A 17,516-nucleotide genomic window follows, 5' to 3' on the forward strand; every position below is an offset into this window, starting at 1 on the left:
GAAAAGACAGGAGCTCACAACCAGCCGTGGAATCGATGACTTGATCGGTACAGGGCAGAGCAAAAGGATCCTTGGGGCAGGCCTTGTTCAGGCTGGTGTAGTCAGTACACATGCGCCAAGTCCCATTCTTCAGCACTAGGACTGGGTTGGCCAGCCACTCTGCGTGAAACACTTCCATGATGAAGCCGGCTGTGAGCAACCAGGCGATTTCTTCATCAATGGTTCTTCGCTTCTCCTTGGAAAAGCGGCGGAGCGGTTGCCGGACCGGCTTGGCATCCGGCGGGACGTGGAGGGGGTACTCGGCGAACTCCATCAGGACACCTGGCATGTCTTTGGGGGGCCATGCAAAGATATCCCAATTCTCATGGAGGAAGTCGACAAGTTCGCTTCCTATTTGCTGTCGAGGCGGGTGCCCATGAGAACGCACTGGTCTAGGTTGGCCGGGTCGAGCGGGACCTTCTTGGTGTCCTTGAACGGCTAGAAAGCCGCCTCGTTAGTCGGTTGCTTGATCGGAGTCAGCACGGCCGGCTGCTTATGCGACAAGATCACAAGTCGGTCAAGCTAGCGCTTCTCTTCAGCAATGACCAGGGACTCAGCCAGCCAGAAGTCGGCTGAGCGCACTCGAGGGACTTCTTGTAGTCGTCGACGATGGTGATGATCCCCTTGGGAACCGGCATCTTCAGCTTCAGGTATGCGTACTTGGGCACCGCCATGAACTTGGCCAGTGCGGGCCGACCGAGGAGCGCATGGTAGGGGCTAGCTAGGTCGACCACCTCGAGCCAGATCGGCTCACGGCGGAAGTGATCCTTGGTGCCAAACAGGACGTCCAGCCAGACCTTGCCGATGGGGGAGTAGGAGTGCCCCAGCATGATGCAGTGGAACGTCGTCCAGCTAGCTAAAGTTGGGTCTCCTTGATCCCCAGCTTGATCATGGTATCGCGGTAGAGGATGTTGATGTTCCTACCGCCGTTGACCAGGACCCACGAGAAGCGGCAGGTGAGCCTCTTAGAGGCAAACGTAGGGTCGAGGACCAACGCGTAGCCGCCCAACATGGGCAGCATGGGCATCAAGGTCGGGTGGTCCTCACGCCCCCAAGTAATGGACTTCTCGGACCAATGCATGATCTGAGGGACAGGGGGACGGTGGCGTTCACCTCCTGTCGGTGCCTGCACAGGCTGTGCTTGTCATCGCCCTCGCTGGTGAAGACAACGTAGGCCGCGTCGAAACTCGTCGCAGACGCCGCCATTGCCGACTGCAGAGGTGGAAGGTCGTCGCCCAGCATCAGGCGCCGAGTCCAACTGCACTAGCAAGTGGTGTGTGTGGACGGCTTTGCACCGCTGTGGTGTTTGCATGGCGCATCGAGCATCTGCCTGAAAGTGAGCTTGGACTGCCACTGCTTCCAGCCGGTTTGTTGGCGCCGGCTGCCGGCTTGTTCGACCGGTTGCTCCTCCTCGATGCTGCGACTTGCCGGCAATTGTAGCGGTTGTTCGGTTGCTCGCCCTTTCGCTTGCTGTTGTCATTTTGTTGCCGCCTCGAGGAGCCGGAGCCGCCGTCTCCAGCCGGTCGGGGCTTAGTCGACTGGTCCTGGATGGCCTTGTCGGCTGCGTCAAGCTGGATCTGCACTCGCATCATGGAGTCGGCGGTAGCGTACTTGTCCTCCATGGCCATGAGATCCGCCATGGTCGCCGTCTCCGAGCGCATGAGCTTGTGTTTGAGCATGGTGCCGTCTCGGCACCCCTCGATGAAGTACTGGATCGCATGTACCTCATGGACCCCCTAGCGGAAGTTGTGCAGCTCCGTCCACAGCGTGAGGTAGTCGCAGAGGGACTCGCCCTTCTCCTGGACATAAAGAGAGCTAGCTGGGGCGGCCGGGGCGCTTGTACATGCCGGTGAAGTTGCGCACGAACACCTCCTCGAAGTCGAGTCGGGTGTTGATGCTGTTGGCCGGCAGGCTGTTCAGCCACGTCCAGACCGAGCCAAGCAGCATTAGGGGTGCGTAGTGCACTGCCACGTGCTTCTTGCCGCCAGCAATGCCGACGTCCGTGATGTAGTCGGTCAGCCAATCCTTCGGCTTGGTGAACCCGTTGTACTTGAGGGTGTCGCGAGCTAGCGTGAAACCCTTGGGAAAAGGTTCCTCACGGATGCGCGGCCCGAAGCAGGCCAGACCGATAGTACTTCCTCCTTTAGGGCGAGGGAGCGCCCCAACCGCTCGATGCGGTAGCGAGCATCATGCTCGTCATGGGGTGCGCGAGGCCCCAATCGGTCAGTGGCCGCAGGGCGCGCAACCGGCCCCACGAAGGCCGACCGGTCCCGCCGGACGGGCAGGGGTTGCCGAGTTGGCTAGTGGGGAGCCCCACCAGTCGGTGCGTCCACCCGGCTATTGACAGTTGCCTAGTCACGGTTGCGTCTACCCCGACTGCCTTGCAGCAGGCTCCAATGGCTGTTGCCATGCAGGGAAGATGCCTATTGCGTGGGCCTAGGACCCTCGATCGGCTGCTGGTTGTCCATCCAAGGCGAGGGGATTTCGAGCCAAAGGCAGACGGCTGGAGCGGATCCCATTGTGCATGCTGCTAGTCCGCAACAGCAATGAGGTCATGGGCGCGCTGCTGCTGCAGCCCTTCGCCCTCCAGGCCTTCCTAGTTTGGCCGCGGATGACAGGGGTGTTATATGTGGGCCGGTTCACGCCTAGCATCTGGCCGAGGGCCCCGCCGCGACACTGCACCTCCCCGAGCCGGCTGCGCCCGTCAGCAGCCGAATTGAAGCCATGGGTGGTGGTGTACTCGCGCTGCACGGACTCCATACGGTGCTGCATGGCGGCAAGCTCCTTGGCCCCGTCGAGCAGGCCACGTGTGCCTCCTCGAGCTCGGTCGCGGCAGCAGCGGGGTCGACATTGGGCACGATGGGAGTGTGCAGGTTCTGAACCACCGCCTGGAGAGGTTTCACACGGTTGGCGCGGGCCACGGTCGCTGCGCCTAGGTCCTTGCTCCAGCCGGTGTTGTGGCTGGAGCCGGTGGCCAGCCCTCCACCCGAGTGCAGAGGTTCGTGACGTCGCCGGAGACGCCATAGCCGCCGGCGGGTCGGCGAAGATGAGCACCCTGATAGGGTACCCTGATAGGCGAAGGTGAGCCCAACAGTCTGAAATTGTGGATGATGCTTGGCTCTAGTTTACATTTGTAGTTTCTGAAAACAAGGGACTACATCAAACTTGGTTCAAACTACTACATCAAACTCGGTTCAAACTACTACATCAAACATTCGATGCAAACTTGGTTCAAACTACTACATCAAACTTGGTTCGAAATATTTTACATAAATAGTTTAGATAACTTAAACAAAATCTGGACTAGATTGCATACAAACTTACTAAAATTACTTGCTATCACTATCGCTCTTGTTCTCCAACCTCTCCCAGCCTGATTCTGTAAGCCTTCCAATCATACCGCCATGGCCCTCATCACCAGCATTGCCTAACCCGCTCTGCTACCACCGCCTTCATAGTCTGAGTGGCTGGAGGAGAGCTCGATGTCCTTTGTCGCCTCGTTCGCGTTCTTCTTGTATAGCCGGCTCTTCGGCTACAGGAGGCAGAGCTCCACCGTGTACGCCTTGCCGGCTTGCTCCGCTTAGAGGCGCTTGCGAGCCTACCAATCTTCTTGCGTCTCCCGTGCGGTGGCCACCCGGGAGTCAGCGGGCGCCAACTATGGTAGGCCGGTGGGGTAGTTGAGCCAGGCGTCAATGTCATGGAGGCAGGCCAACATAATATTTCCTGTGCCGCCTGCGCTGCCGAGTGGAAAAATGTGTTGCATATTGGCTCATATGTGTAGTGGTCCGTGATCTTCGCGACCCCACGGTCCCCAGCGTTGTTGCATGCTGAGGTATTTGCTCTGCAGCGGTGGCGGTTGTGAGAGGTCGGTAAAGCCGGGAAAGCAGCGTGTTGATGTCATGTACTCCTTGAGAGTTCTTACGGTGTAGGCATGAACAGCCGACCCAGTACAAACCTAGACGTACTCGTACCGGACTCACATATAGAAAGCCAACATTTTTTGTTTACCAATGCATTGACCAAGTAGTATGTACATATACTACCTTAACTTTTATTTTTGACTGAAATAAACTTGTATTACTTCAGGAGCAAGCCAAACCAGCTTGGAAACTGACGAACTAACCAACGCGAGTACGTGTAGGATTCAGACAGCCCAACTCCTTTTATGGTGCACGCCCAATACGATCGAATCTTGAAGAGAAGAAAATACGCTTCTTTTACATGGGCCTGGCGTCGTCTATTCTGCAATGTTGCAGCCTCTTGCGGAGCATCGTCGACCAAGTGGTGGCCAACCTTCCTGACCAGGCCAACTGCGCTCGCTGCCGTGCCGACGGCGCCATCTGCCGCCCATGGCACTTGACCGACCCCCAAGCGCAATCACTGCCGTGGACTCCCCTCTATAGCAACGTCATTATCGCCTCCTACAGCGGCCACACCCACCGCCTACCCGACAACGCCAGGTCTGTCGGCTCCACCAACGACTGGCTCGCCCTCGGCTTGGGCCATAACTACAACACCGAGGATGACAAGATACACTATGTGGTGCACAACTATGTCTTGCATAATCCTTTCACAGACAGGTCTCTGCCGCCGCCTGAGCTCGACGCCGTCATCATCGATGACAGGTCCGCGATCCGCAAGTTCCTCATGCGCTCCACAGTTGATGACTTCGTCGCGGTCATCACCAAAAACAGGAAGCATCCGCTCATTGTGTTCCAGCGAGGGAAGGGCATGTGGTCGCCGGAGCCACCGACAACTCCATATATCTATCTCATTGATATCGCCTTCCTTGGTGATAAACTATATGCCATCACCGAGGCTGAGGACCTCATCCCCCTTGATCTCGCATTGGATGGGGACGGAAGGCCTATGGTTACAATGGGAACACGTGTTATCAAGAAATCGCTCTACTATGATAATTATGAATCACAAATCACTTCTGACAAGGAGGACAACGATCATGACGATGAGAAGAATGAAGAGGAGCAAGAAGAAGAAGAGGAGGTCAGCTGTCTCAATGAAGAGGATGATGATGAAGAAGAAGATAATGACTTGACCTATATCAATTGCTCTGTTGAATTTGATCATGATGTTGAACCTATCACCATAATCAGTCAGCACCTCCTCGAGTCGCATGGGAAGCTACTCATGGTAAGACATCATCGACGCCTCCATCCAGATCACCTCCATTGAGACGCTGTATGGATCACTCTCCAGGTGGATGTTTTTGAAGCAGACTTTAGCACACACGCTTGGGTGCCACTTACAGGAGGGCTAGGCGGTGGTCGAGCACTCTTCCTTAGCATGGAGTTCTCTAAGTCTGTCCCAGCACCTTGTGGAGAGGTGGAGGAAGATGCAATTTATTTTATGGACACGGGCAATGTGTTCAACATGAAGTGCGGTACTTCTAGCCCGTCAAAGTTTTGTAAGTATTCTGGAACAACGTGGCTCTTCCCTCCGGAGTCGGTGCTTTGATATGCACACAGGATGTGACATAATATTGCAAACCAAGATTATATGTTGGAAACAGTAGTAATTACCATGTATAATTTCCTCTTATAATGTATCATGAAAAAAAAGTTTTAGGTATACGTAATCCTTATTATTGTTTATCAGATGACAATCGTACTCTCTTCTCTTATCTGGTTACTTAAACGCACTCAACTATATATTTGATTCCGAACAGACTGATTGCTCATCACTCAACTCTTCTCTTATATCTGGTTACTCAACTCAGCAAAATCTTCTATGGGCGATGCTCAGCACTGGTCGACCAACTCAACCGTCAGATCGGTGGCCTAGCGAGCCATTTATTCGACAACGCAAATACAACTCACAGCTCTCATCTCTCGCCTCGCTCTCTTCTTCCCTTGGTTGTGTGCATTTGTCGCCCCCGCCTCCTTTCGCGTGCGGTCGAAGGCCCCGCCACCGCAGGCTCGCAGCAACATCGTGATCCCCACGCCATCCTCTCCTAGCAGCTTGCACCATTTTTTGGCGAGGTAGCTTGCACCTTCTTTCACCCGCAGCCATCAGCGTCAGAGCCGATTGCAGCGTCCTTGCTGTTGGGGAATGTAGTAATTTCAAAAAATTTCCTACGTACACGCAAGATCATGGTGATGTATAGCAACGAGAGGGAGAGTGTTGTCTACGTACCCTCGTAAACCGAAGCGGAAGCGTTGACACAACGTAGAGGAAGTAGTCATACGTCTTCCCGGTCCAACCGATCCAAGCACCGTTACTCCGGCACCTCCGAGTTCTTGACACACGTACAGCTCGATGACGCACCCCGGGCTCCGATCCAGCAAAGCTTCGGGGAGGAGTTTCGTCAGCACGACGGCGTGGTGACGATCTTGATGTTTAACCGTCGCAGGGCTTCGCCTAAGCACCGCTACAATATGATCGAGGTGTAATATCGTGGAGGGGGGCACCGCACACGGCTAAGGAACGATCACGAAGATCAACTTGTGTGTCCTAGGGTGCCCCCCTGCCCCCGTATATAAAGGAGCCAAGGGAGGGTGCGGCCGACCCTAGTAGGAGGCGCGCAGGAGGAGTCCTACTCCTACCGGGAGTAGGACTCCCCTCCCTTTCCTTGTCCAAGTAGGAGAGGGGGAAGGAAGGGAGAGAGGAGAGGAAGGAAAGGGGGGCGCCGCCCCTCCCTCCTTGTCCAATTCGGACTAGGGGGAGAGGGGGCGCGTGGCCTGCCCTGGCTGCCTTTCCTCTTCTCCACTTCAGGCCCATGAGGCCCATTAACCCCCCGGGGGGTTCCCGTAACCCCCCGGTTCTCCGGTTTTATTCGAAACTTCCCCGGAACACTTCCGGTGTCCGAATATAGCCGTCCAATATATCAATCTTTATGTGTCGACCATTTCGAGACTCCTCGTTATGTCCGTGATCATATCCGGGACTCCGAACAACCTTCGGTACATCAAAATACATAAACTCATAATGAAACTGTCATCGTAACTTTAAGCGTGCGGACCCTACGGTTCGAGAACAATGTAGACATGACCGAGACACGTCTCCGGTCAATAACCAATAGCGGGACCTGGATGCCCATATTGGCTCCTACATATTCTACGAAGATCTTTATCGGTCAGACCGCATAACTACATACGTTGTTCCCTTTGTCATCGGTATGTTACTTGCCCGAGATTCGATCGTCGGTATCCAATACCTAGTTCAATCTCGTTACCGGCAAGTCTCTTTACTCGTTCCGTAATACATCATCTCACAACTAGCACATTAGTTGCAATGCTTGCAAGGCTTATGTGATGTGTATTACCGAGAGGGCCCAGAGATACCTCTCCGTCAAACGGAGTGACAAATCCTAATCTCGAAATACGCCAACCCAACATGTACCTTTGGAGACACCTGTAGAGCTCCTTTATAATCACCCAGTTACGTTGTGACGTTTGGTAGCACACAAAGTGTTCCTCCGGTAAACGGGAGTTGCATAATCTCATAGTCATAGGAACATGTATAAGTCATGAAGAAAGCAATAGCAACATACTAAACGATCGGGTGCTAAGCTAATGGAATGGGTCATGTCAATCAGATCATTCAACTAATGATGTGATCCCGTTAATCAAATAACAACTCTTTGTCTATGGTTAGGAAACACAATCATCTTTGATTAACGAGCTAGTCAAGTAGAGGCATACTAGTGACACTTTGTTTGTCTATGTATTCACACATGTATTATGTTTCCGGTTAATACAATTCTAGCATGAATAATAAACATTTATCATGATATAAGGAAATAAATAATAACTTTATTATTGCCTCTAGGGCATATTTCCTTCACTTGCCACCCAGTTGTAGGTTTTTTGCAGCTAGTTGCAGCAATTAGCTATGACAACGCAACCCATGCTCTCGCTGTCAACAATGGTCGCCGTTGGCCGCAGCGTTTGGTGCCGGTGGTTCTAGCATCGACGTCGACAGGTGTCGCGGCTTCCAGCATGTGCTTGTTGGGGATCGTAGCAGAAATTTAAAATTTTGTAGGCATCACTAAGATGAATCTATGGAGTAATCTAGCAACGAGGGGAAGGGGAGTGCATCTACATACCCTTGTAGATCGCTAAGCGGAAGCGTTGCAAGAACGCAGATGAGGTAGTCGTACTCGTGGCGACTCAGATCGCGGTCGATTCCGATCTAAGCGCCGAACAACGACGCCTCCGCGTTCAACACACGTGCAGCCCGGTGACGTCTCCCATGCCTTGATCCAGCAAGGAGAGAGGGAGAGGTTGGGGAAGACTCCGTCCAGCAGCAGCACGGCGGCGTGGTGGTGGTGGAGGAGTGCGGTACTCCAGTAGGGCTTCGCCAAGCACTACGAGAGACGAGGAGGGAGAGAGGTAGGGCTGCGCCTTGGGAGAGAGAGACTCGTGTGTTGGGCAGCCCCAAAACCTCCACTATATATAGGGGCAAAGGGGAGGGGGAGGCGCCCTAGGGTTTCCCCTAGGGGGGCGGCGGCCAGGGCAGATGGGCTCTCCCCTTTGGGTGACTTGGCCCCCAAGCCAGGAGGTGGGAACCCTAGATGGGGCGCCCCAAACCCCCTGGTCACGTGGGAATAGGTGAGGGGGGCGCACAACCCCTTAGTGGGCTGGTTTGCCCCCTTCCCTTGGCCCATGAAGCCCCCCCAACACTTGTTGGGGCTCCCGAAATACCTTTCGGTCATGCTGGTCATCACCCAGTACCTCCGGAACACTTTCGGACTCCAAAACCCTTCATCCAATATATCAATCTTCACCTTCGGACCATTCCGGAACTCCTCGTGACATCCGGGATCTCATCCGGGACTCCGAACAACATTCGGTAACCGCGTACATACCTTCCCTATAACCCTAGCGTCATCGAACCTTAAGTGTGTAGACCCTACGGGCTCGGGAACCATGCAGACATGACCGAGACATCTCTCTGGTCAATAACCAACAGCGGGATCTAGATACCCATGTTGGCTCCCACATGTTCCACGATGATCTCATCGGATGAACCACGATGTCAAGGATTCAATCAATCCCATATACAATTCCCTTTGTATACTGTTATGATACTTGCCCGAGATTTGATCGTCGGTATCCCGATACCTTGTTCAATCTCGTTACCGGCAAGTCTCTTTACTCGTTCCGTAGCACATCATCCCATGATCAACTCCTTGGTCACATTGTGCACGTTATGATAATGTCCTACCGAATGGGCCCAGAGATACCTCTCCGTCACATGGAGTGACAAATTCCAGTCTCGATTCGTGCCAACCCAACAGACACTTTCGGAGATACCGGTAGTGCACCTTTATAGCCACCCAGTTACGTTGTGACGTTTGGTACACCCAAAGCATTCCTACGGTATCCGGGAGTTGCACAATCTCATGGTCTAAGGAAATGATACTTGACATTAGAAAAGCTTTAGCATACGAACTACACGATCTTGTGCTAGGCTTAGGATTGGGTCTTGTCCATCACATCATTCTCCTAATGATGTGATCCTGTTATCAACGACATCCAATGTCCATGGTCAAGAAACCGTAACCATCTATTGATCAACGAGCTAGTCAACTAGAGGCTTACTAGGGACATGGTGTTGTCTATGTATCCACACATGTATCTGAGTTTCCTATCAATACAATTCTAGCATGGATAATAAACGATTATCATGAACAAGGAAATATAATAATAACTAATTTATTATTGCCTCTAGGGCATATTTCCAACAGTCTCCCACTTGCACTAGAGTCAATAATCCAGTTCACATCGCTATGTGATTAACACTCAAGGTCACATCCCCATGTGACTAACACCCAAAGAGTTTACTAGAGTCAATAATCTAGTTCACATTACCATGTGATTAACACTCAAAGAGTTCTGGGTTTGATCATGTTATGCTTGTGAGAGATGTTATAGTCAACGGGTCTGCAACAATCAGATCCGCATGTACTTCGAAAAACTTTATGTCATATCGTAGATGCTGCTACCACGTTCCACTTGGAGCTATTCCAAATGGTTGCTCTATTATACATATCCGGCTTTTTCTACTCATAGTCCAAAAAATAATATAAAAGTGAATAATAAAAGTGAATAATAAAGCCCAATAATGTCCAAAACAGAAGATACTATAGCATGGAGCAATCAAAAATTATAGATACATTGGAGACGTATCACTCTCTAGTTTATATAGACATAGGAGAGATCTAGGGTTACATGAGGTCGGTTACATAAGAGGGAATGTTCATAGTCGATCGCCTAGCTTGTCTTCCACTCCAAGTTGAGTCCAATCCGGACACGGGTATAGTCTTCGGTCTTCATGTCTTCACAGCCCATCAGTTCGGCCCAATGAGTAACAGGCCGGATGCCTAAGGACCCCTTAGTCCAGGACTCCCTCAACCTTCACAAGCTATGAGCAGGTGAAGTCTCACATCGATCCTGCATATCCTCAAAATAGAGTCCCGCAAACGCAGATGTTTGTTCATGTAAAAGAAGAAAATTATATAAAGGAGTCAGCGGCGCGCCGGCTTAGCGATGTGGTATTAAACTAGAGATGTTAAGGTACAATGCATTTATTTGTTTTCAATAAATGCATCATAGGCCAGCCAGCGGAAGGTTTACGGGACGGGCCAATGGGGATTACGATCAACAAGCGGGTTAACGTCGGCATGACCTTCCTACCTGGCCAAACCTTCGTCTTCGGCAACATCGCTCTCCTCGACGGCTCAGCTGGCAATCTTGGTCAGGTCAAAATCATTGCCCCAGGACAAATCATTAGATTTGTCGATTTGGAGTATATCGCGAACTCACGTGGAGGGTTGGTCCCCGTAAATTGGGTATCAAACACGAGCAGAGTATATGAGAAAATCAAATCTGCAAGATACAGAAAAAATGATGGTTATTGGAGCGGCAAGAAGCTTTCTAGGTATGCTTGGTTCAATTGATTGCAAGCATTGTCAAACGGAAGAACCGCACCAAAGATTTGCGCGAGGTGTACCAAGGTCACATCAAAGAGGCCACCATCATACTCGAAGCAGCGGCATCAAAGGACTTGTGGATTTGGCATGCTTTCTTTGACATGCCTGGTTCTCACGACGACATCAATGTACTCCAGTGATCTCACATGTTCATGAGACTTTGCAGTTGGGAAGTGATTTAATTCCAACACTCTAGATAGTGGCATTGACATATATGAGACGCCAACAATAAAATATGTATCTCTGGCGTGGCCCACACACGCTTGTAGTAAGACCTTACTGCTGGTGTTGGAGGAAGACGCGCTAGTGAGACTTATCGCTGACGTTATACTATCAGCGTCTCCCCTCCGCGCCGGTAACGATGTTTTTCCAACACTGGTACTAGGCTCTTTCCTACTAGTGGAGGCACCTAACAACATCATCTACGGCGGATGCCGGCTTGCCGGGGTGCAGAGGTTCAGTCGATGGTGGTGGGCGACACCGGGGGAGGGCGGCGCAGACCCATGGAGGAAGAAGAAAAAAGCGCACGGGAAGTAAAGAATTCCAGGCGTTTGATAAATATATATGGGCGCTCCTAAATATTCCACTGAATTTGTGCTAGAGATGAAACATATTCCGTTTAGAAAACCCTTCGATTTGCAGCAAATGCCCAGTGCCCCAAACAAACAAGAGCCCTCCATCTCTCGACAAGTGGCTATCTAGGGTTTCACGCCGTCGCCGTCTCCGTTGCCACGCCACGTCGACGCCCCGCCCCTGCCCCCGTCCTCTGCAGCCTACAGTCGCCTCCGGCCACGTCCCCCACGCCAGCAAATCGACGCTGCCAGACCCGTCTCGCCGCCTCGTCCCGTCCCGCGATCGTTCGTTCGTTCGATCGAGATGCTGCACGAGAAGCCCGTCCAGATTGGCCAACTGGCCGACGATGGAGATGGAACAAACAAGGCGTGGACAGGGGAGTAGAGGCGCCGCAAGCACCTTCCCCTGTCATCTTCCGATGCTCTTGCCACTGCCCACGACCATGGAGACATGGAGGACACCACCCAAGGGTGCCAAGATCCGATTTCTCACGCGACAGACATGGAGGGCACCATCCAAGGGGGCCAAGATCAGATTTCTCATGCGATAGACATGAAGGGCACCATCCAAGCGGGCCAAGATTATGATCTGCTGCTGAAAACAGAGCCGGCACAAGAAGAAAGCGAGCAGTGTTTCGGGCCGCACTTCCTTCTCAGCAAGGAAGACCAGGCCAAGGATTGTCAACTTTTGCTTGCCAATATTCAGAAGGAGGACGAGTATCCTACTGACCTGCCACTTTATTTGACATGGGAGGAACACAACAAGATAAAAGTGCGCCTTGCACGCTATCGCATCGCTCATTACAAGGTACCTACATGTTGTATCGATCAGTCACCGTTCATTTTAATCCATGTATGTTTTAAAGTTTGTACTTGTCATAGCAGCAAATGCAGTCCTCTGGTTTAGTATGTGTGGATGATTTTAGCCCTGTTCGGATACTCTCAGCTCCGCCACAGCAGCTCCCGGAGCGGACGGAGCGCCAGCAATATTGCTGGGAGCGGCTCAGACCATGCTCCTCGCGCGGAGCGGAGTTAGCAGACGGGAGAGATTCCGAACACCCCCTTTATCTCATGTTTTTATCATCCATGTGTAGGCTGTGAGGCCGGAGTGTGCACATGAACTTAAGGAACCATAATAATACACTGATGATGAACTTCACGAGGAGGTGTACTTTCAGCGGTTAGAAGATGATGAAAAGTTTGAGTGGTACATCCATCGTGCTGACACCCACAATGTTGAGTTGAATGACTACCAACGGATTGTCCCTCGTAATTTCGTAAGTATACTGTCTACATCTACATTTGGTCATGCAATTGACTTGTTTGGTTATCATAATCATGGGTGTTCAGAAATCATTTCAACACACACCGTGAAAACTGACAATCAATGAGATAGTTCATTTTACTTCATTGACTCCAACCACAGCTGCAGCGCTACTATAGAAAATTGATCCATGGGTTTGTGGTACGAGTTAAAACTGTTTTCAAACAGCTTATTCTTAAATCTTAATAGATGATGATTGTATGACTTGCATCACAATATTCTATTATTCTTTGTTGTGGTTTCTGAACACTGATTTTGTATCTATTGCCATTGCTTTGTGGCTGCTGATGGATGATAGTACTTGCGGTGTTGGATTTGAAAAGTTTCCCAGTTTTTCATATTTATTCAAACTCTGGACTAGTGTAGCTGCTAATTTTAATGAGTGATCCCTTAAAATTGATTGGTTCTTAGCCATTTCGTATGTAACCTTAAGTCGTGGTGAAGTGCTATGAAGTGTATCCCACTTGGTTCTTGAACCTCCCTGATTGCCTTAGTTTTAAAGCTGAGGTTCAGCGTTAGAAGATAAACGTATCATGATTTCTGTGACCGCAGGGAGCTTTCCAGGGCTCAAAGGTATGTTACCTTGTATGGTTTAACAATCACGTGCCGGTAACTTTGGCTGCTGAAATTAGTTGACTTTTGAATTGCTTCTGAATTATATCATGTCCGCGTCTCAGTCGATTGACTTGTTAAAGGTCATTTAATTATACGGTACTATTTCTTGCAAGCTAGACTTTACTAGTAGGAAAAAATGTGGATCTTTAGTCAGTTACTTCTATGACTGTAGGGAGCAGTCCAAGGCTCACCTTGGATGTTTTCACAAACATTGCTATTTTCAAACTTCTTATCTCTTTCATTTCACCGGTAACACTGGCTGCTGAAATTTGTTGATGTTTGAATTGCTTCTGAATTATATCATGTCGGTGTCTCAGTGGATTGAGTTGTTAAAGGTCATTTAATTGTACGGTACTATTTCTAGCAAGCTAGACTATACTAGAAGGAAAAAAATGTGGATCTTTAGTCAGTTACTTCTATAGACAAAAGCATGTCATCTCACCACACTGTAGCCATTAAGTATCTGCACTTTTGTGCCTTTTTGGACGTGTCATCTGATTCTTGTCCCTTTCTTTTTTGTAGCTGCCTGGTAGGAGTGGAAACCTGTACTGCTATCACGATGAGTACCACTCACGTTATCATACATATAAAATTGATGATGTTTATGTCAAGTACTATGCAGAAATTTCAAAGAAAATCAAGGTATGCATTATGTGATCAAGCTGTTGGAATTAAAAATATTATGAGTGGCTGGATTGTTTTTAAAGTGATAGATTTCTATCTTGCAACAGTGGATTGCAGATTTTTTGCATCTGGATCGCAGGACTAAGGATGTAAGTATGCCTCACAGAAAATTGCGAAATTAGTCATATACATACACATGATGATTAACTTCTTTTCACTTCAGTGGATAGAATGGGATACTAGAGCATGGAGGCAAGCATTGAGGATTGCAACTGGCTTTCCCCATATGACTGAAAAATTAGCTGGTTATGCTTATGACGTAGGATATCTTCTCTTCTGCTAATTGAGGTGGTGTTAATTGCTGGTTGTACTTACAATCTGGTCCATTTGATTCAGGAGTACATTACGGAGCTGGAAATGGGTGCGTCCCTCAAGGACATAGATCTCCTCTATTTTGAGATCTGGAGGCTTGTCGCTAAAGAAAATGTTAGCATCCTAATACATCAAAAAAATTGTGCAATAGAGCACGGCTGACATGCTTTGTGATTATGCCTGTTTCTTATGGTTTCACAAATATTTCAGAGAACTTACAAAGAGGCTGTGAAGGAAGTTTATGAGTCTGGCGAGTTCCCTGTACACAAAGCAGTACTACATGCTGAACTCAATGGGGGCCATATCTTTGTAACGATGCAAGAAATGGTAAGCTGATTTCTTAATTTGGGGCTGTTGTGCAAATTTGTATAGCCACTAACATTGATTTTATGTTGTGAAAATGGAATGTGCAACATATTGCCAAATGTCTAATTTCATCTGTTTACCTTTGTAGATTTACTCTGTTGTCCTGGAGGGTGGCATTGATCTGACTGTAAGTAGGATACTGTATATGTGTTAGACATGGTGATACATACCTAACTGCAATAGGTTGTTGACATTGATACGACCTTTGTGTAGGACGAAGAGGAGAAAGCTCAGGGTGTGTTTAGGAAGTTATCTTTCAGTTTGGTATTGTCTCGATGAATCCTCTATGATTTTACTTTTTCTTTTGAGGAAAATCCCCTATGAATTTATATGTCATCATGACCCTGTTGTTATATTACCGGATCCCTTGTTTCAGCATAAACCAATGAACATGGCTCAGTATGCTCAGAAGAAGGTGGAGATAGCAAATCAGTTGAAGTTGAACAAAGAGGTATGCTAATAACTGTATTTATTGTCAAAGTAAAGGTTCCACCTTAAGCAAGTACAAATAGGATGACGTAGGCGGGCTGTAAGCCTTTAAATATTATATTTTGGATGTGTTGGATGAGAGAGAAGGGAAGCAGGCTACTGATTAACAGCCGGCTGCAGCACGTTCTCCTAGGCATGTTATGAGAGAGAAAGGTAGGCCATGTATAAAACAAGCAGCACATATTTACATGCAACTATTGTACTTGTTGGCTATAAAGTTGGATATAGATGATGTGACAAGACCATATAGCCAACAGCTGGCTATACTATTAACCATGTTAGCTGCTGGCTATAAGTCATTGCCATGTTATCTATAGCCCATCTTATAGCCAATATGTGTAATAGTTGATTAGAAGAGTGTATTACTTTTTTATTATATGACCCACCTTTCACTCTCACAAAGTGTCTAGGAGCACGTGCTAGAGCTGGCTCTTCACCAAGAGCCCGCTTATCTTCTCTCCCTTTTTCTCTTCCTCCAACTAAGCATGAATATACTAGTTTATTGTTTATAGCCAGCTGACTCGGCTCTATTGTACTTGCTCTTATATGGGTGCCACTTTGCAGGATGGATTTGTTCCCTTTAGACCCTTCGAGTTTTGAGCTAGGGGAAGACTGGATTTGTCACTTTTGGTTTGAAATGAGTGTTTATGATCCGTTAACTCATCTGACAGCGAGAAGTAACTAATAGGATGATTGTATTACATAACCAGCCCAACAGTCTGAAATTGTGGATGATGCTTGGCTCTAGTTTACATTTGTGGTTTCTGAAAACAAGGGACTACATCAAGCTTGGTTCAAACTACTACATCAAACTCGGTTCAAACTACTACATCAAACATTCGATGCAAACTTGGTTCAAACTACTACATCAAACTTGGTTCGAAATATTTTACATAAATACTTTAGATAACTTAAACAAAATTTGGACTAGATTGCATACAAACTTACTAAAATTACTTGCTATCACTATCGCTCTTGTTCTCCAACCTCTCCCAGCCTGATTCTGTAAGCCCTCCAATCATACCGCCATGGCCCTCATCACCAGCATTGCCTAACCCACTCCGCTACCACCGCCTTCATAGTCTGAGTGGCTGGAGGAAAGCTCGATGTCCTCTGTCGCCTCGTTCACGTTCTTCTTGTATAGCCGGCTCTCTGGGTACAGGAGGCGGAGCTCCACCATGTACGCCTTGCCGGCTTGCTCCGCTTAGAGGCGCTCGCGAGCCTCCCAATCTTCTCGCATCTCCCGTGCGGTGGCCACCCGGGAGTCAACGGGCGCCAACAATGGTAGGCCGGCGGGGAAGTTGAGTCAGGCGTTGGTGTCATGGGGGCAGGCCAACATAATATTTCCTATGCCGCCTGCGCTGCTGGGTGAAAAAATGCGATGCATATCGGCTCTTATCTGCAGCGGTCCGTGATCTCAGCGACCCACGTTCCCCAGCGTTGTTGCACGCTGACGTATTTGCTCTGCAGCGGTGGCGGTTGTGAGAAGTCGGTAAAGCCGGGAAAGCAGCGTGTCGATGTCATGTACTCCTTGAGAGTTCTTACGGTGTAGGCATGAACAGCCGACCTAGTACAAACCTAGACGTACTCGTACCGGACTCACATATAGAAAACCAAGTATAGTACACAGTACAAATCCTACACGGATACTAACTTCAATCTTTGACTAAAATAAACTTGTATTACTTCAGAAGCAAGCCAAACCAGCTTGGAAACTTTTGATATTTTTTTAGCATCAGTGCAGACACAAGCTCTCTTGAAAACTGACGAACTAACCAACAACGCGAATATGTGTATATATACGATCAAGGCTGCATACCCAATACGATCGAATCTCGAAGAGAAGAAAATACGCTTCTTCTACATGGGCTTGGCGTCGTCTATTCTGCAATGTTGCAGCCTCTCGCGGAGCATCCTCGACCAAGTGGTGGCCAACCTTCCTGACCAGGCCAACCGCGCTCGCTGCCTGCCGACGGCGCCATCTGCCGCCCATGGCACTCGACCGACCCCCAAGTGCAATCGCTACCCTGGACTCCCCTCTGTAGCAACGTCATTATCGCCCCCTACAGCGGCCACACCCACCGCGTACCCGACAACGCCAGGTCTGTCGGCTCCACCAACGACTGGCTCGCCCTCAGCTTGGGCCATAACCACACCACCG

At 49.4% G+C, this 17,516-nt stretch overlaps 1 protein-coding gene across 1 annotated transcript; it reads left to right on the forward strand.

Annotated features, from left to right (window-relative positions):
• Positions 1–4,260: 4,260 nt before the first annotated feature.
• Positions 4,261–15,955, forward strand: LOC125547278. Its single transcript, XM_048711221.1, is given in 12 exon segments — positions 4,261–5,190; positions 11,951–12,373; positions 12,660–12,842; positions 14,027–14,146; positions 14,236–14,277; positions 14,352–14,447; positions 14,525–14,614; positions 14,711–14,827; positions 14,955–14,993; positions 15,080–15,130; positions 15,243–15,317; positions 15,920–15,955. Coding segments are annotated over 12 exon segments (2,202 nt in total).
• Positions 15,956–17,516: the final 1,561 nt, after the last annotated feature.

The sequence above is a fragment of the Triticum urartu genome, chromosome 3 (genome assembly GCF_003073215.2).
Source record: "Triticum urartu cultivar G1812 chromosome 3, Tu2.1, whole genome shotgun sequence".
NCBI lineage: Eukaryota > Viridiplantae > Streptophyta > Magnoliopsida > Poales > Poaceae > Triticum > Triticum urartu.